The following is a 20975-nucleotide window of genomic DNA, read 5'->3' as shown; positions in this document are numbered from 1 at the left end:
CTATGTACTTTTTGTGTCGCTACATTCCTCTTTAGTGCATCCTACAGTTAGGAATCATACATTGAGATACGGCACCCGACAGCAACTCGTCTCTCCCTATATCATATTGTGCTATGTTGATACTGATGAAGTGGCCATATTACCTGTCGCTCTCTTTGGGTATCTATGGTGACTAGGATTCGTAAACCCAGTTTCTTCACTTAGCCCAACCTGGGTTCCTACTTACGAGAGGGTCTGTGGGACTGGGAGTAATGCTCATATAAACGACAAACATGGATGTGTGAACTAAAGAAAACTGAGACCAGTATTTAAAAAAAAATGACTTTACTTTCTACAAAGGTTTTTCTCCTTCTGTTGGTTTGTTCATTGTCCATATACAGAAGCATACAACTACAAAGGATGCCACACACCAAAACATTTACAATAAATAAACATCTTGCACAGAACAGAAAACAAAATCAAACACAGATGAATTCTCCCGGTGCAGAGGCTGCAGTGCATTAAAAAGACTACTGTATCACACACACATTTCCACAAACATACAAGTAGTAGTTTCAATGTGGCTTCCATTGTGACGTGCCAAAATCCACAACAGAGGAAAACGGCTGCAATCAGCAAAAGAAACATTCATAAACTGGCCCATTTACATAATTGCATTCAAAAACACTTTTACCAATATTTCTCCAATATTTCCTGTCCTTGTGTCTGTGTTCCACTTTGTTATTTTAGCGAGGCTACATATGATGGAAGGCCAGTTTATCCTATGAGGAGAGGTGCAGTTTGAAGAGCAATGTCTGTGGAGTGGTCACGTCAGCCACGGCCAGTTCCTGTCCATCTGATAGTCCAAGCTCTAGAATCGTATTCAGAGAAAAAAGCCAAAGTCATTGTTCATGTACACATATTTTGACATAAACCAAAAGTCTAGAGAGAATGAAGTTGGATGTAACATGGCATGCCAACCAGGTATGAAATATGTTTTCACCTTTAAGTGTTTTGCTGAGGTTTGGACGCGTTCTCTCTTCAATTGAGGCAACCGTCTGAAGGGGAAAACGGGAAACTTAAACAAACATCCATCAGATTCACTTAGATGTCCCACAGAGTTAATTATTAGTCTTGTACTGTATATCCCAGTGAAATAAGCGATGATGTGCTATAGCATAACGGCCGCCAGCATTCTCAGTTATGATGCAAAACATTAAAGCCACAGTATGCAGGTTTTATCATTACTTGAATATGTTCTGTAGGTATCTTTTTTGTGTTTCAACCTGCAAAAGAATTGTTTTTATGTTATACCTGTAGTACAAACTAACCATGCAGTTTTGTTCTGCGGGGCGGAAACGCCACAAAAATGTACATAAGGCTCTTAAACCGTCTGGAAATGTCAGCAAAATTTTTCTTTTATGAGTGCCAACTGTGCTGTTGTTTACTCGACAAGTTGTTGGTTTCAGCTAGTTAGTTAGCTTGTTTTAGACTTAGAACTCCATACTGCCTGTTTTACCTGTAAGTAAAGTGTCTTGTTCTTCCCCTCAACGGTTGCTGTGATTGCAGGAGACTTCATTTGTCTTTAAGGAGAAAAAGGGGCGACAGATGCATGGAGGGTTCAAACCAATTTAAAAGGAATCTCTAACAGCTGCAAACACATTGTAAACACACTGAAACTTTCTCTCACTAGCCTAAACTTCTTATCGTATTACAGGTTGATACAGAAACTTTCTCTATAGAATTATATCTCCCCATTACCCAAAAGTTTTCTGATAGTGTATGAATATGACTTTGGTGTGAATATAGTTATTTGGGTATTTTATAGCAAGGCTGTTCCTGAGGACTCACAGTGAGGCACTCTCAGTCAGGTAGTCCAGCACTTCCTGCAGTTTTGCACAGGAAGGGAACTGTAAATCCTGAGGAACCTGACTGCAGGCAGAGCAGTTCTCCTACAAAACACAGAACACACACTGTCACACATATATATATATAGTATTATATATATGAATGAAAGAAAATAATTATCAAACACATAATCACATGACTGATAAGAAAAGAGAATAATAACTATGGTTGTTAAGGCAAGAAAAATGAGATAGACTGACCTTCCGCTCTGCCTCAAAGGTACAAGTGTACAGCCCATCAACGTCGTTAAACAACAAATAGTTGTTCAGAGGAATGTAGGCACTGTCAAGGTAAAGAGGCGTATAATCAAAGAGTACATGGACAGACATACAGGACTCAGATCACTAATTTAGTAGTGTATAAGTAGTGTGGACACCAGAGAAAAGAAACCCACCTCGAGGCAATTTTAAATACTTCTGTTGCACAACATGCTGAGAGGGAAAACAAAAGTATTATACTCAAGTTCAACTAATGTACTGGTAAACGATTATTAATGAATACATTTCAAAAGTTCATTATTTGCTTTTGTTTGTACAGTTTGTGAGCATACCAGCAATGACAGCATTTGTGGAGGCCACGGCAGGAATGATCCTCTTCACAACACCTAAATATGGAGGAACCCCAATGTTTACAATCGATTATTGACATGACTCTGCCTGTCTTGAAATAAGACTTTACAGACCATAAGCCACTACTGCAATGTATTATAGTAGAGGACTAAAGCAGTCTGTATAAATGCTGCAGACACCTAGCCTTATCCTTAGGTTTTGGTTGAATACCTCCACTCATGACTGGTGACTGTTTGAATTTCCTTCTGACATTTTGAGTTTAATAAGAGCTCTCCCTCAAAGCAAGTTTTCTAGGCCAGGGCTCCGTGGAGATGGGACTAAAATAAAGCGTGCTACATCGTGAATGGAGAGGGTCACTGCTCACCTTGAGTGAGTCTATAGGTCACTCCTGTGATGCTGTATTCTGCCGCCCTCTCCTGGGACTTCACAAACACCCACTGGATATGCTCCGGGTCATCCCCGTCCAGGCCAACACCATCTATGGGCACCACACAAGAAAAGGCAGATGATGGCAAAGCTGGTAACACAGGGCAACAGACCACTCATATGGTTTGCCTTATAGCAATAAGCCTAGTGCTAAGATCACATTGCCCCCTGAGGTGCAACAACCTTATTTTCCATCAAGAATACATGTGGAATTGATGTGTTTGATATATTGGGGACAGCTACCTCCAAAAGGCTTCTCTTTGGGCCATAAAAGAACTCGGACATATTCCACACAATGCTCAGGTAACCTCGGCATGGAAGCTATGGTACACATGGGGAAGTTTATCTGATGGACCAAGGAAAACAAATACATGAAATTCATTAGATTGATTTAATGACAATAAATGAAAAGAAGAACTAACAAAAAGAACTAACAAAAAACTAAAGAAAATAACTAACAAATAACTTAAGCAATGGCTTGTCACACAACACAATATTGACATATTTCTTAAATGTCCTACTCACCTGTGGGGGATAGAGTTCCAGGGTGCAGTCAATGCAGGCAGTCATGCCAGGCAGGATGACCCTGGCGTTTCCCTTGAAGCCTTCAGTCCCCCCGTCAATGAGAGGGATGATGGAGCTGGGGTCCAAAATGCCATCCTCATAGACCAGTAGGGACATCTACAAAACAGGCAGGCCACCACACTGAGAGTTGAGGAGTGTGGAGAGTATAAACACTCAGCTGTTGGTTTATCATACGATATGTTGTTGTTAAATGACATGATTTAAAAGCACACCAGCATTCCGTTCATCCATCTCCTGGCAATGATGGAGTCCAGGCCACAAACAATGATGTGGAATTCTGTGAAGGATGACACCTGGGGTTTAACACAGACATAAACTCCAAAGGCTTGCAATGCTGACGATTAGGCCGTGAGAAACATCATGCAAACATACGCCGATAAAACGCCTCATCAAAGTCTTGAATCTTCGTGAAATGTCTGATTTGTTAAGTTGTTAAGGCTACTAGGGGTTGAACTGAGCATGAAAAGTAAACGTAATGTTTGATTTACCCGTATCCTATTACACCCTATGTTAGTAATATGAATAACAGCACTTGCGTACATGTTTATCATAAAATATTGCTTCTTTTTTCTAGCTCCAAATGCTTCAAGGATGAGTCAAGATGAACATCAAGGGACAAGATAACGAGAGGACATCTGAGATACGAAGCTTTCAGAATGTTTTAGGGCAAGGTCTCGTGAGATTGACAACCCAAAAACGTTGAGCCGTGAAAGCCACACAATGGAAGATAAGGAAATTTCCACCGTAGCAAACCACACATCCCATTACAACACATAACGTCACACACTGATAATGGGAAACCATAGTGCAGACTAAATCTGCTTTAGTTTTGTGTGCAGGCCCGCTGCTGACCCAGTGAGTATAAGGATACGGTACAACGCAACATCCAGGAACACGACTGTTGACGAAGTCTGCTGCCACATCTGCCTTTGGCCGTCCTACGTCTTTAGGTCTAGGTTAGGGGACCATGACAGCACATTATAATGTCACAATGCAACATCACACAACTACTGCGGTTGGAAAAAACTAAACTGAAATAAAACTCACCTAAAAAGAAACTGTCGGTTGAGGTTTGACACATCAATGGTATCCATGTCTACTACATGTATATGGCGAAACCCTGACAAGGCCTTAAGAATAATTTTTAAAAAAAGGAAGAAAAACACATACAGTAATGTGATTTGATGAAGCCAAACACTAATATAAGAAACATCCACATTTTCAACAATCTTTTGCGTATGTGAAGTGCACTGAAATAAAGTATGTGAAGAATGAAGAAGGTGTCATACCAGATCTTTCAGAAGTTCACAACCTAGTCCTCCAGCGCCAATGACAAGAATTTTGCATGTGTCCAGCAGAAACTGGAGAGCCTATTGGGGAAAAAAAACAGTTATATCAGCGTCGGAAATACACGAGGGCAAAGGGCAAAACTGCCCCTAAGAAATATAATTTTGCCCCTGATATGACTAGGAGAGGGGCAAAAAATGCCCCCATAATTTTCTGTAATAATAATTTAATGAACTTGTCAAAAACATCGTAGCTTATGACCTGGTCCAGTTGCCATTAAATGTTTTGATTTTCGCCTTGACTGATTGTTGCGTGTGCGTGAAGAACCGAACGTTCTAACAAAAAATATTTGGAGCGCTTCTTAATCAGACCTGTGACTGCGAGAGTGAGGAGAAATGAGGATGAGCAAACACAGTCTCTGTCACCATCTCAGGTTCTAAAAGATAAAATTCACACACCCAGCGACCGTCGAAAACTGGAAGCTAGATTGGCTCGGGGTGGAGGATGGAAGGGTGGAGGATGACGACGAAAAAAAGACCCGAATTTTTTTGAAGGCATGTTGGACTTGTTTGCAACGAGTTGCCAAAGTCGTTGTCAATCCAGCATGGGCAAATTCTTCTGCTGACTTCATCAAGGGGAGCGAAAACATACAGAAATACATGGCCTTCGTCACCAGGCGCCAAGCAACACACCATCGCCTACGGTGAATGATAACTAGTAACAATAATTTTAGAAATTATTTAGTTCGGTTTAGCTAGTTTAATGATAGTTAGCTAACGTGAGCTAGCTCTGATAGTGCGTTAGCTACAAAGGCTTGCTTGCAAGCTAGCTAACCAGTCCTATCTGTATTTCCTGTAGGCCTACTATGGTAAGTACAACATGATTAAAGGTAACACAAAAATCCATAAATACAATACGTTATTATTATAAAAAAGAAAGAAAAAACGATTGTTAATAATTAAATAGTTAAAAATTTAATAATAACAATAAATAACCACAAAGAAATAAGAATAAAATTGAATATGATTGTCTGATTTGTTTGGTTTTTGTTCAAAAAATCTAAGAAAACACTTTGAATTCGTAGACTACTGCCTAATAGTCTTATTATTGCCATTTGATGACAATTGCCCATATACTGTAAGACTAAATAAGTGTGTTTATTATTTTGAACAAAGGTTAAATGTTATTTCACAAGTTTCTAAAAGTGCCCCCAATTTTTTGTTAAATGCCCCTGGATTTCAGTAAGTGGGGGCAAAAATTGCCCCCCAAAAAATATGTAAATTTCCTACCCTGAGTTATATAGTTATAAAAAAAAAGTATTTGTATTTTCACACACACAGATTAGCACTACATTTTTACAGTTTTACTTTTACTTAAGTCATATACTGATTAACCTTCATTCTGAAAACATTAACCATAAATGGAATTTGTAGAACAATTTTGCCTAGGATTTGAGACTTCAGCAACACCAAGCTAAATGTCCATAGATGTACGGCTTAAGAATACAATTATGGCCAGACTTAATTGACATTTTGTCAAATTTGTGGTTGTCAAAAAAACGTTCTGTTAATGGAATGACAAATGGGGAGCATTTCTTACCTCTGTGCTTGGCTCAAAGTCAGGGTGCGTGAAGGGTCCTGGCCTCTCTAAGAACTTCTTGACATGGTCCCAGCGACCATCCCAGTCACACTGGTCTCCACTGCCCCCATTCACTACCATGCTGAAGGGAACACAGGGATTCAGACAGAGTTACATTCCCTTCCACTTGACATTTGAGAAGCATCAGTGTCACAATACAACCAGAAACTGAACAGTCAGGATGGCCCTGCACTTAAGACAGGTAACAACATGGCTAATGAAAAGTTCATTAAGTTACAGACACCGAAAAAATAGGATACATATTCCCTGGGACCTCACTGTTTAGATATCAATAGTGAGTGAGGGTGTTTTTGGATTGGCTAGCTAACGTTTCACCGCTCCTTCACAGCAAACGATAACAAGCTTTACTTGCTTTCTTGTCAGTATCGCTAAGCTAACTTGCCCACAGTGACAGTACAACAGATCTTACGTGTCAGTTTGTGATTGAATAACATCTCTGGATTTTCTGCATGGTCGTATCAAGACATAACAACTGTAGGCTAGTTAGCCTAAAAGCTATTAAGCTAAGCAAAATTCAAGTAAAAGGATTAACCAAAGTAAACTAAACACGGCTAGCCGTCTAGCTAGCTGACTTTTACGTTAGGGTTAACTAGCCCTGTTCTTCAAGACCTGCAGCAGTAGGCTACTAGCAATTAATTACTAACTTCATAGTCAGTTCTTCTATTCTTCTTATTTTCTTCTCCCTAAAAGGAGAGAAGAAAAGAAGGTTCATACATGCTGTGCTATTAGCCAGTTGCCATTACCAGTTTTTGAGATTCTCTGCACTGTTAAGAGTGTGGGAACATTGTCCTGAAATAAACAGTACACATCGGGACTTACGGTTCATCTCCTTCCGCCATGTTTCATGTCCACTGTTATGACCAGAATGCTTTGCGAGGGAGCCTGCAGACCAATCAGCTGACCGTGCACCTGTAGTCTAGAGAATGTGTATTTTTTCAACACCGAAAATAGCGTACCTGTGTGTATTTTATGGATAATGGTTTCAGATGTATTCTATATATTGTTTGCTATTTTTAATTAATGAAAAACTAAATAGAACACATTTGTGTCTGTCTGTCGTAGTTGAAACACTGGGTCTACCAGCAGGTGGCACAATTCGCCATGTGAACGACTTAAAGGGGTGATTGTTCTAATTACTCCTCCTGGAAGCTTTCATGAAGCTGTTCATGAGCATATGATCACTTTTTGTCAGTGAAATTAGATTAGATTAGATTAGATCACTTAATTGTATTGTCCCAACAACGCCTACAAGCACAGTGTTTATTAGTTTACAAATCCTTTTAAAGGACTTGGTGTAGTAATCTTTAATCTCTCATTCTTTCACAAATCCTAAGAGATATCATGGGCTTGTGTAGTGGAGAGGAGAATGTCTGCTCTTACTTTTATTCATGGATATTTTCATGTTGTTTGAAGAGACTCGTGATTAGCTTTTTTTTCTCTGCGAGGAATAAGCCTAAAAAGTTCAATAGGCTACATTGCTCACAAAGTTCTCAAAGCTCACAAGGACAAAGCTCATTAATGTCTATTTTGATCTTCCCATACCAACAGCATTAAAGGAAATTGTATAGCCTACACCTTAAGGTTCTAACACCATAATGAAGTTTGCAGACGACACCACCGTGTTAGGCCTGATCAGAGGGGATGACAATACGGCCTACAGGGATGAGGTCCAGCAACAACAACAACCAGGCCCTTAACACCCAGAAGACCAAGGAGATCAATGTGGACTCCTTGGACACTACATCAACAGAGCTGTAGTGGAGTATGTGGTGTCCACATCTCCGATGATCTTACCTGGTCCCTGAACTCCTCCAACTTGAATAAAATGGTGCGACAGTGGCTTTACTTCCTGCATAGCCTTAAGAGAGTTCACCTGTGTCCCAGGATACTGGTGGACTTTCACTGCCGTACTATCGAGAGCTTACTCACCAACTGTATCTCAGTGTGGTATGGCAATTGCTTCGCATCAGACTGCACTCCAACGGGTGGTGAAAACTGCCCAACGGATCACCGACACCTAGTTGCCCAGCATTGAGAACATTTATCAAAAAGCATTATCAAGGATGCATCCCACCCTAACCATGGACTTTTTATTCTCCTCCCATCCGCCAGGCGTTACAGGAGCCTCCTGTCCCACACCAATAGGCTCAGGAAGAGCTTCTTCCCTGAGGCTGTGACTCAGCTGAACTTCACACCACAGCGCTCATTACTGCACTGCCCATTCTTGCACAGGCTGAATCTCTCGCGTTGTTCAGATTACTGTTTTATATTGCAACATACAACACGTGCACTTTTGTCTATACTGCTCATACAACCCTTACATATACACACTCCCCTTTCCAACTCATCCACTTAACCTATGTATAACATTTCTTATATATTATATAATAATCACAATAATATATGTTGCTCACCGCTGTCAATGACACTGTACATACTGAGATATAGCATCATTTATACTGTGGTGCTTACCTATACCTGCACTTATCTGTGAATAATACTATTATTTTGCACTTCTGGTTAGATGTACTCTGCACTATGACAATAAAGTAATCTAATTTTAAGTAAGGTTTCACATTTGATTGCACGTGGATGGAATTTCAACTTCTTCTTTACATTGTGTGTGTATGCATGTGTTTGCATATGCATTTGTGGGGGGGGGGGCATTTGTTCATGAGCATATCAATGTTAATTATTCCCTGGACAGAGAAGAAGACAAGGGATGAAATATGTGTTTTCACATTTTAATGAGTTTTTCATTTTGTGGGATTATCAGTGAAACCTGATGAGTAATCTTGATCGTTTTAGTGTGTCCTTCATGGATGAAGGACTGACATTTTAGCTCTCTCTTTGTGTCTGATGGCCAAAACTGCTAATAGTTTTTTGCGTTGTATGTAGGCTTTGAGTACAAGTCAATGTTTACTGAATATATTTATTGTTCAATATCTAACCCATGGTGATAAAAAAGTCAATATGCAGTAATTATACTATTTGCACAGATGTTTTCTTCTGTGTTGATTTTGCAGCTGACCACTTTCATCTGCCCCAGTGAGATTCTTCAAAATGTCAGCGCCCTCTTTGTACCATGACATTTATCAAAGTGTCCGTTTTTTTCCCCCAAGATCATTCTCAATGTCATATCTTTGCCTTTCAGGTGACTACCTTCCGTCATTCATCACTGCGACACCTTACATTTACCCAAAGAGCGTCCATTGTGACCAGAATGAGATTTAGCTTTGGAGAAATCTTTTTATGATCTCCATTATGCATGCGCTCTGGTTCGACTTCTGTCTGCGGAGGACTATCCCCGACACGCATCCATTCTGGTCAGCACATCTCATTTAGAGATGTGCCCCAACTATTTGTGCATCAACACTTTCAGAAGTTTACTTAAAATGTAATGGATGCTTTTGTTTTTTTTCCCTGTCCTTTTGTCCTCCAGTGTTGATGCCGTGTAATTGTACACTCTGCAAAATGCAAAATGATAATGGTAATGGCGATGTGACACCATCATGGAGGGCAGTAACTGGCACTGCAAGAGAGACAAGAAGAGAGGGGTCTTCATGGGGTGCTGTGCTGGGAGTGATTGATTATTCTCCATGCCTTTGTGGTTTGATTAAAGCCTGTGTGATTTATCTGCGCTGCTCAGCACATCATTACAGTACTGTACTGTATGTGTGCACAAGACAAGGGGACTGTACGTGTGTGTGTGTGTGTGTGTGTGTGTGTGTGTGTGTGTGTGTGTGTGTGTGTGTGTGTGTGTGTGTGTGTGTGTGTGTGTGTGTGTGTGTGTGTGTGTGTGTGTGTGTGTGTGTGTGTGTGTGTGTGTGTGTGTGTGTGTGTGTGTGTGCATTTCTTGAGAACACATTTGTGTTTGCACATAGTATTTATTTGGAAGGGTAATGAAACTCACTTTTACATGTCTAACGTATAAAACCCCCTGCTTGTCAAGAGTGCCTGAATAAATAACACAGGAAATGTACTCTTGCACTGACACATGGTGTTCAGGAAGAATCATCCCCTGTTGCGCATTAGGCACTTATTACATTATTTAATATGTGATGGATGTGTTTACTTTAATGCTGAGATTGCCTGGGGTGCATTCATTGAACCTCTCTAAATATTCCTTGTAAACTGTGAAAGTGCTCCCCTTCCATTTGATGGCTCAGGTCTGCAATATACAGAGAGGTGTCCATATTTGTTAGCTAATGCTTTGAATGGCTTATATGGAAACAAACCTCCAGCAACATAGATGGTATAACATCTTCAATGTCAGTTCTAAATGGAAGGACTAAGCTAATTTTCAGTTAATAGCATTCATAACAGTCAGAGCTGTAGATTTATTTTTTTAATGTGGTAAAACCCAACTGCACCCTGTGATGGCTTTACCCTCCTAAATTTACATGTGCAATGTATATATGTAGAAACTCTGAATCATTATGAATACATCAATAAAATGTATCAAAAAAAAATAAAATGGATTATTTTGTATTAACTGATATGTGTGTAGATTCTTGATATGTGATCCAGATCCTCATCAATCCTCAGTTAAATTATTCATCACCGATTATTACTGTAGTAATTTCATAGCACATATTTGTTGTTGAAATGTCATAGAGACTGTGAGCCTTATGTACTTCCTGGTTTAAAGGGTGTGTCGTCGTTGCTGGTTTGCACTTTGTACTTCCTGTCTCTGATGGGCCGGGCCCCAAAGGCAATTCTGTGCTCGGCACTTCCTGCATGGAGGGGTGGAGGGTGCGCAGCGACCTTGCCTCATATGTTTTTCCTGCTGTTTTGTCCTACTGAGCTTCTCCAAGATGGAGCTTTAGAATGCCAGGTGGACCAGAGAAAAAACACACGTGAACCAAACCATGGGTTACTGCTCACCAAATCGCAGGTACACAAACATGCATATTGACACTGAAGTTGGGTAATTTTGATACATAGCTCTGTACAAACCAATATGGCATACCTTGGATGACTGCTGTCACATTCATGTAAATCACAGAATTACTGATTCTTTTTCCAAAAGTGTAATAGTTTTCCCCTACATCTTAAGAATCAAGTCTCTAATTCCATGTGAAGTTCTTAACCTCAGGTCTATCAGAAATCGCACATTTCAGCACACCTTTTGTTCAAGTTTCAGAACATTTGTAATGTGTCAACAGTAGTTGTAGACCTGTGATTGCATCATATATATCTTTTAAACTGATAATAAAATAAAAAATTCCAGAAACTGCTAATTCTACACAACCTAGCAATAATTGCACTGAAACTAAACATTTTATTCATTTTGTTATTACGGGCAAAGATCAGCCTAACAATGTAGATTCTGAGTTTCTGGGTCATGCATTATTTAACAGCATTGCTTTGGTACAACCTGTCAGTTTTTTGGAGGGAGTAAACTGCCATCAAGCATCTTTCAAAGACAGGGCGAGAATACATTTACTGTAGATCCCCATACTACAGAATGCCGCTACTTTTTCATCTGGCTACTGCAGCCCTCGTTTATTTTCTGCTTGCATTTCCTGTGTCCTGTCCTTCTCTGGACATTTCCTCTATTGTCTTTACCTGTGGACATGCAAACACATTTAAAAAAATCTTGAATCAATCAATCAATCAATCAACCAAATCTTGCAAAGTAAATTAAATATTGCATGTGAAATAATTAACTTATTGAACTTAGAAGCAGGTATGGTATGCTCTGTTTTACTTATAGTCTGAATGTGATGTCTTCAGTCAATGGGCTGCTATTAGATAAAACACATATTTTGCATGATTGAAACATACACTCCCAGCCTTTTTGGACAGGCCAAGTGATCCTTTTGTGAAACGCTGTGCGCAGGAATGTCAGGCATGGCGGGCGGCGTTAAATGCTGTGACGGTTCCCACCCTCAGGTTTATCCCTCTGGGAGTTTAGGTTTTGGTCCCCTCCTCTTTCCTCTCTGTGCGTTTGGCAGGGTGGAGCACTGGGAAGTGGGGTATATCCTTCCTCCCTTGCTCAGGACATGTTTGAGGAAGGGGGTGGGGGGTGAGTGTTTGGGCCAGTGCTGGTGACAAAGGTGGACATATGTCTCTTTCACGAGTTCCACCAGCAGGCTTTCACATATTTTGTGAGGCCAATGGTCTTTTATGTTACCGTCGTGAACAGATTATGAACTTTAATTCTATTGCACTGTTCCTTTGTTGAGCTGCTTGGATGGCAGCTGGATGAGAGTGGGTGTTTTTATGAATCTTAACAGCTTGCTCATTGCCCAACGGTACTGAAAACAAGCCACAGATAGCCACTATTTCACACACTTTGCACTGAGGTCATTACGTATTTAATGTCTCCACTCATAACAGACTGGGATACAGAAAGGTAGCATTAAAAGACTGTGCTAACGCATTTCTCAGCTGAGCTGACTGTTAGTAGCCATATTTACAACCAGCAGCATATAACCACTGTAAATGTTCAAATTAATTATTTAACCTGCTCTGCTGCACTGTGTATAGCGCAGATCTCAAAATCCACTGTTGCTCCTGTAATTCCCTTCAAGACTGTGCGGTCAGAGGTGCAGTGCAATAATAGTGCACTGCTAAAGCCACTGCAACCTTATTAAATCTTGAAGACTAACACATTGGCAAAGGGTGCCTACTGAAATGAAGGGGGAACGACAGGTAACATTCCTTATCCATTCCCATCTAGACGTAACTATGATACTTAATGCCACTAGCGCACCCACAGACCCTGACTGTATCTGGGCAGCTCCATCGTCAGCAGTGCCCCGGAGATGACCTGCAATGAATCAATAAAGCGAAAGTCAGCACACCATCTTAGGGGGAGAACAACTATTACTGACACATTAACGGTGTACCAATATTCACTCTAACACAGATGGGAAGGTGTTCTGATTAGAGACAATCCCGATAGAGTGACCTGTACCCTGAGGTGTAGGAGTTTCCCAGACGCAATCAATGGTTCGATGTGTTTTGTTTAGGTAAATCACACACACACAAAAAACAAACACAGACACTCATAGAGAACTAAGTAACAGATATGAACACCATTAAATACTGTGAACACATTATCATACAAAAAAATACACATTATCATACAAACAAATACACACACACACACACACACACACACACACACACACACACACACACACACACACACACTCTCTCTCTCTCTCCCTCTCTCTCTCTTTCTCTCACTCTCTCTCTCTCTCTCTCTCTCTTTCTCTCACACCCCCATGCACATATTCACTCTCTACTTTATTCCTCTGTTTGTGTGAGCCCAACCCAGCCCTGCCGAAATGAAGCAGAATGTAGCACCTGCTTAAGGAGTCTGCCGTGTGTCACTGTCTTTCTGCATCACCCTGACTGATTGCCAGCACTGACACATGCCCGCTTGTAGCGCTAACACACCTAAATGCCCAGGAAATTAAATGCTCCGCTGAGGTAATAAATAGAGTAAATCCTTGGCTTGTGGTCACTGTGGGGGTGGAACCACACTGATTTAACCACTGAGACAGGAGGGGGAGACCGCCGGAGCCATTTTTGATGCAGTATGGTGGGGCATTACTATTTGACTGGAATTTACTACCAGGCCGGTATCACTAGAGTGAGTGATTATGTCTGGAAAGATATATGGGTTATTTTCATAGTATTTGTTGACAGAAAATATTTTTGTGATTGTGTAATTAATTATAATTGTGTCCTATTGCAGCCCTAAGGTCAGGTAGTACACTTTGATGAGTGTTTTTGTTGTACTGCGTTTTGCTCTCTCTCTCTCTCTCTCTCTCTCTCTCTCTCTCTCTCTCTCTCTCTCTTTCTCGATCTCTCACTTTCTGTGTGTCTTTCTCTCCCTGCCTTCAGGATAAATACCTTATATATAGCCCACGCAGGGAAATCTCATCAATTGAGCATTTGTTCATCCATTAGTCTTGCTTGTGCGGGAATAGCTTGTTGTCATTTTCACAAACACTGCGCACTCCTTGTGTCCTTAAGTATCAACTCTCCCATCCGATTATAATCAGTTTCCCTGTTTCAAGCTACATTTGGACCTCTAAATGGTCCTGTTCTCAATTTTTTCTCCCACACAATAATGAAGTAGAAATAAAAGTCTATTTTCATCCAGCCAAAGCTGCATGTTTTAATGAAGTAGAAACCTTTCACCCCTCTGGTATCAGTCTCTCCGTCTTCCCTCTCCCAGTAATGGGGCTCTGATTTTTAATGAGCACTCGTGAGCAAAGAGTATCGTGTTGGCAATCTCCCTCCCGCCTCCCTCTCTCCCCCCTGACAACCCCCAGCCCCGTTCATCAGGCGTGTGGTGTTGTGTGGAGCCGTTAGCAAGGTGTGGGGCACAGCAAGGTTAATGTCCGCGGCCGGCTGGTGCCAGGCGGCTCCCTGCAGAGGGATTTCTCACACAGCCAACAGCCTGATTGGCCGTGCCACACCACACCACACTGCACCGCAACGCTCGATGGAGCTCCCTTATGTGGCGGAGGACAAGCAATTGTCACAGTCCATTTGCAGATATCATGACAAAGTCTTTATCACGGTGTCTGGGTCTGTCTCTCTGCCCGTCTCTCTCTCTGTCTCTGTCTTCAGCTAGAGATGTGCCCATTAGCCCCCGTCTGTCTCTGCTATCTGCCCCTTCAGTGGACTTCAAGATGGATTTCTGTCACTCATCCTAGATATAAACAAGAGGATGATGACTGATGAGCGTCATTGTCATCAGTATCATCATCATCAGTGCCTTCCACCACTGGTGAGGAAAGAGCAGCATGTGTTTCTTGGATGCACTCTGAGCAACAGATAAATAAATGGTGATCGCTGATATCCAAGCTGTGAAGTCAAAGACAAAGCTGGTTCCCTTTATGTGAGGCATACTTTTAATTTCCCACAACCCTTCCTCTCTGGGCAGGCAATAAGAGCACCAGTTGCACCAGGAGACGCCAGCTGATATTTGATTGCTTCGTTTCGTTCAAGTGCACAAAAGGCCTTTAAGTATGAACGAAGAAGGAAATCGCAGCATAATAGTGAATGTGAAAAATGAATGAAATCCTTGTTCGGAAATGCATACATTTTTGTGGTGGGAGTTTTGTTAAGTTGCTGTGGAATAAATGCTGTGCAACAGTCATGACTTGAGAGGGTCTTCAGTGGGCGGTTTGGAAACCAACATCAGTCGCTGTGTCACTCTTCCATTGATTATTCTCATCCTTCTGTGTACATTAATATCTCTGGGCGCATTTGTCAAGTTTTCCACTGATTTACTTCACTGGCAGCTGTAGTCTGCACATCAAACGTAGGTCTACAGCTGATGGATAGCATTCACCATGAAATCAATGATATCTCACTCTGATCTTCAAGAGTACCATTATGCACTCTTACAGATAGCACCATATCCGAAATACCCAAGTGATGAAAAGTAATGTGTCACTGCTGCTTTCTTTTATGTATTATTTGAGTGTGGCTCATTTGGCACATTCTGTGAAGGTAGGATATGATAGATTTGTTCTGGCCTAGCCTGAAGACTTTGATCATATATTAATATTAACAATTATTATGACAAAGTGCATGATAAGTATGGATGTAGTAATTGCATCCTGTGACTTGCCTATGGCTTGGGGTTCAGCTGCTCTAGTAGCAAACACAGGAGAGGGAGTTGTTGTTGTTGTTGTTTTCATCCTACCGGTACAGGACCTCCAGCATCTGTGTTTACTGTTGGGCCTGGTGGATCGCCCAGCACTGATGGATTATGGCTGGAGAGGCTTAAACCACTCCCATACTCATATGGGTGTGCCTCCCATCCCAGCTCTGCCATCCATCACCTCACCACAAGCATACGTATCTTAGTGCTTGCCCAGTGTGTATTGGTCACTGTGTCCAATATTCCCAACGTGGTCACAGCAACAGCATTAATAGGAACAAAGCTATTCAACCATCCACAATTCATATTTATTTAGACATCCTATCTAATATGATATCACACATCTCTGAATTTCTTTCAGTTTATATGTTTACGTTTATTTTAGTTATTACTTTGTCTCATTAACAAGTTTCAACCATTCAGGATCCAAGCTCACCGGGCTTAGGAGAGAGAGCCATAAACGTTAGAGCGTGACAACTGCAGAAAAAGATGCAGACAAGAGAGAAAAGTGCTAATCAATGCAAAACATTAATGTAAACCTCTCCTCAGCACTTCACGGTGAGGTGGTCTTATTCCCAGGAGACACACACACGCACATTGTATGCAGTCATTAATATTTCTTGTGAGTGAGGGCTTTAATGGGGAACCTACATTGGACACATATTTTGTTTCATTGAAGTATTACTTATACATTTTCCATCAGCTGTTGGACACGCACATCTCAGACACAAACATGCCAGTCACTCGGAACCCTGCTGTGACATTGCCATGAATGTTTTACAAGCAGGTATGCCTCGGCATGATGGTATGATATGATATGATATGAACGGCTCATAAAAATGACCTTTGAGAATAATATGCAATCACCAGCAAACTTACTGTTATAATGACAAGCGTGTCTGAGCCTCTGCGACATACAAGGGTCTCACACCGCATTGGTGCTCGGGGGAATAAGGAGCCACATCCCGCCTAAAGACATCTATCCAAATTTGTTTACCAGTGGTGTGATGGGTGAGAGGAAACTGTGTTTGCCCGCACAAACAACGACCCTTGTGGCCATTTTTAATGGCTTGTGAAGAGCAAGGCGGGGCGGGGGCACGCAGCACGCGGGGCATAATGAGACGTGGCTGCTGTGGTCTCCCCATTGAGAACTTAATTAAAGCCGCGGTATCAGACGGAGACATCTCGTGTTATATCCCACCGCTGCACGAGCCTTCATCTCCCTCTCTGTCGCTCTGTCTCTCTCTCTCTCTCACCTTACGTCTTTCTTTCTTCTTGACACTGCACGCCTGCTTTAGTGTGACAGACTTTGTCATTCAAAGCCCTTCTCCGCATGTTTTATCTTTCTTTCTGCATCTTTTGACCTGCATATGAGAAGTCCTTGGTTAATAACAATGTAACACGAAAACGTCATCAGGTACTGATTTCAGCTTTCATGAGTAAAACTGCAATCACGAATGTTAGGAAAACCCTCTTTCTATGTGATATTTACATATCATTGAAAGGCGCTCGCACACACACACACCACACACACAAGCAGACAGACAGACACACACGCCCACACATACATGCTTCCATGTTGCAAAAGGATTTCTGAGATTGGACCGTATGACCAATATCCCCCTTGGTCCCTAGACTCATTTACGCTCCCCAAAAAATGAAAACAACTATCTCTGAAAATTTCTGAAAAGTAACAGTATTATGATTATGATTATGATTCTCAGATGTACCCCTCTCCTTTTTAAACCTTATTTATGTGATCTGATCACACAACCCAGATTACATGCAACCAGTTACTTCCCTACCCTACCGGTAATGTGGAAGCACAATTTCATTTTACTATATCTGTTAGAATAACCTCTTAACCTCTTGAGATAGCATGGTAATGAAAGACTCCCTGCAGCTAAATGAGAAAAAGACCATGGAAGAAAAAAAATGAAGGAATTGTGTAGTGCAAAGAGGGGCAAGTTCTGCCCAGCGAAATAAACATATGTCCAAACGGATGGAACTAGGGCCTTGGTAGTAGGTGTGCCCTAAGGATGATGTACTGTATCACATTTTATGGGCCATTCCCTTCTGTGTTAGCACAAAAGTGTAATGGGGCCAATAAAATCTAGCGCCTGGTGGCTCGTATCACCTATTCGGTGCCGTGTGATGCTCGGCCCCTTGTGCAATTTAAATAATCTCGCTAGACAAAACACTTTTGTGTGTTTCTGCTTAAAGTCTTGCACGTCCTTTTGCCTGTCGGCTCTGAAAGGAAACTGCCATTTTGGGGAGACCTCTTTCAAAGACATTGCCAAATCAAATATTGCATTAAGGAAATAATAAAAAGTCAGTTAAAGATGCCTTTGCTGTCAGTGTTATAAGCTCATTTATCCAGGTCAGTGAGTTTAATGTGAGTGTAATGTTCAACAGAAAGACATAGGGTAACGCACACACACTGAACACTTTGTTATTTGACCATGTATTGATCTCTCCACTTTATTGAGGTGCCATGGTTCAAAGAAATACCCCAACACACACACACAAAAAACATTTGGGTTCTCTCAAGATTACCTGGGGTCTGCCGTTACTTGGAAACATAAGCATTCAGGGGCACGGTGTGCTAAAGCTGCCACATAAATCATTGGCAGACACCATAGAATGGGGAGGGGTGATGCTGAAAAATAATGGAGTTCAAAGCACTGCAGCAGGCACCTTGAACATTTCAGAAATAAAACCTAGTTATCCAGAAAACACCTTCCTTGGACTCTGTCTCAGAAAGAATTTAATCTGTATATATATATATATATTATACTATGCTGTTTATTATATATATATATATATATACATACATACACACATACACATGCATATGTGCAGTATATATACAGTACTTATTGTGTTTCTATGTTTCTATGTTTTATGTTTACTGTATGCACCTTCACACCAGAAAAAATTCCAAGTAGGTGTAAACCTACTTGGCAATAAATCCCATTCTGATTCTGATTCTGATATATGTATATGTTGTGTGTAGAATTGATTCTGTGCTTTTTTATTAGATTCAGTTAACAGTGCCCTGACACTTAGTAGCTCATTTAAATTGAATGGCTGTGTAGTGAATGATGTTTATGTTTGACCTTAGTTGAGCAGAGCAGTGTATGATAATGACCCTGAATTACTCACCAAATCAAGCAGTTGCTTTGTTAACCTTTTTAGTATTGATTTGCTGCTTCAAGTCCACACGCCTCCATTTGTCTGAGAAGCAATAGTTTCAGCTCACGGCAGTTCCAATAAACTTGTGATCCATGCGGCTCTTAAACAAACATGAGATCTATTGATGCTTGTTATCTACAAACACGATGCAGTCTGTGATTAAGATCTATCGGTGGTCTCTAAAGTGGGTTGGTGTTATGAGTATGCTGGATTGTTTGATTTTGACATGATTAAACAACTGACAGTGATGGAACACACGTTCATTTCTCTGACACGTCCCATCACAGCTTGTCCACAGCAAATACTAATTATGAGTTATCACCTATTTTAGTTTGCTGTCGTGCTGTGGTTTGTCCTGTCTCTTTATAAATTGGTCCATGAAGGTGTTTCTAAGGATACACTATCTGGTAAGGTGCCCCTTCGCCATACTGTAAAAGCAGTTCATTTTTAACAACCTTATTGTGTTAGTACATTTTTGCAATTGTATTTGATGAACTGCAAAAATAAAACACATCAGATCAGATCAGATCAGTTTCAAATTCAGATCAAATTCAAATTCGGAAAAGTGAAATTAGGTCAGGACCGAACGATGGAAAGGGGTTATTCTGTGATGGTGTTTTGTGAGGTAAAGGTAAATGTGGATTTATGTAAACGCTGATTTCATGTTCCCTTCCTTCTCATTGATTGGGATTTGTGTCTGTTTCCTCAGTGTGCACATCATATCACAGTCCTCCTCAAGGTCGATTCAGGTTAAGCCATCAGGGTTGATGCTAGAGCTGTCCGCATGTCACCCACACTCTGAACAAAAGAGACAGCTGTCACGTTAATTGAGCTTTATGGCACAACGTTTCACTTTATGAGGTATGGAGCCATTTGAGTGAATCATTTCTATCGAATCATCCATGGACTGATCAGATTAGCGCAAATCATTCCGTCCACACCATCTGAGCATTGTAATATAAATCATGTGACGCGTGGACCTGCAACGAAAAGAGAAAATTAATTCTCATTTATGCAAAGGCTAATAACAACATCAATAAGATGGTAGACGCAAGTGACGCTCAAATAAGCCGAGATGTATGGGTGGGACCTCGTGTTCATCTGCTGTAGCCCGAACCCCAGCTATGTCCTGGGGATCATTGCTCAGCCCTGTTTGCCTCTTAACCTCATTAAAGACAAATGAAAAGAAACAAACACAGCAACATCCACACACGTGTTCAAGTGTGTGTACACATCCATCCTTTTATGCACATACACATACACTCATATACTCACAGTAACATGTGCACAGAAAATTAAACATACACATTCTCACACCCATACACACACACACACACACACACACACACACACACACACACACACACACACACACACATAGTATCTGTACTGTGTGTGAACAGCCCTTTTCACAAAAAGTGAAGCAGAGTTTTATGGATAAGCCATTTGTGGCATACAGAGAGATGTTCTTTGTTCTTTCTTGAGGTCTAAATCTGGTGGTTATTGCATGGAAGCTTTGCTGTTGTGGGAATACATAAACCGAAGATGAACAGCATCGTAAAAACAACCTCAGGTCCTGCATTTGGACAATAATGAGAGATCCCAGACTGACCCAAAAGCTGTTAAAAGGAGGAGGGGAGAAGGGATTGGCGTGTCTGAATTTTAGATTTCACAACAAACGAGTCAGAGAGGGCGAGCGAGGGGACAGCCGCGGGACAATAAAGGAC

General features: G+C 41.1%; 2 protein-coding genes across 6 annotated transcripts in view; one reads left to right on the top strand and one right to left on the bottom strand.

Moving 5' to 3' along the window:
* Nucleotides 1-307: 307 nt before the first annotated feature.
* On the bottom strand, nt 308-7318 carry uba3 (ubiquitin-like modifier activating enzyme 3). Of its 4 annotated transcripts, XM_012841195.3 has the most exons (18): nt 7233-7287; nt 7058-7096; nt 6354-6474; nt 4757-4837; nt 4515-4597; nt 4339-4419; nt 3840-3883; nt 3680-3744; nt 3408-3563; nt 3126-3228; nt 2821-2934; nt 2438-2491; nt 2282-2318; nt 2088-2169; nt 1831-1931; nt 1499-1562; nt 983-1037; nt 308-850 (listed from the first exon to the last, which is right to left on the bottom strand). In XM_012841195.3, the coding sequence occupies exons 1-18, from the start codon at nt 7250-7252 to the stop codon at nt 762-764; spliced, it is 1389 nt and encodes a 462-aa protein (XP_012696649.1). In that variant the 5' UTR covers nt 7253-7287; the 3' UTR covers nt 308-761. The 4 variants fall into 4 exon arrangements, with proteins under 4 accessions (XP_012696649.1, XP_012696650.1, XP_012696651.2 ...); XM_012841196.3 differs by lacking the exon at nt 7058-7096 and having other exon boundaries at nt 7233-7318; XM_012841197.3 differs by lacking the exon at nt 7058-7096 and having other exon boundaries at nt 7157-7258.
* Nucleotides 7319-11148: 3830 nt separating this feature from the next.
* fgd5a (FYVE, RhoGEF and PH domain containing 5a) overlaps nt 11149-20975 on the top strand; it is a 52625-nt gene continuing 42798 nt past the window's right edge. For both annotated transcript variants that reach the window (XM_031567460.2, XM_031567457.2), the window contains exon 1: nt 11149-11310. The gene's annotated coding sequence lies outside the window, so the exon portion shown is untranslated. The remainder of the gene's footprint in view (nt 11311-20975) is intronic.

This window comes from Clupea harengus, chromosome 5 (assembly GCF_900700415.2).
Source record: "Clupea harengus chromosome 5, Ch_v2.0.2, whole genome shotgun sequence".
Lineage (NCBI taxonomy): Eukaryota > Metazoa > Chordata > Actinopteri > Clupeiformes > Clupeidae > Clupea > Clupea harengus.
The sequence above is the reverse complement of the archived record's forward strand: the minus strand, read 5'-3'. Positions and strand labels throughout refer to the sequence as shown.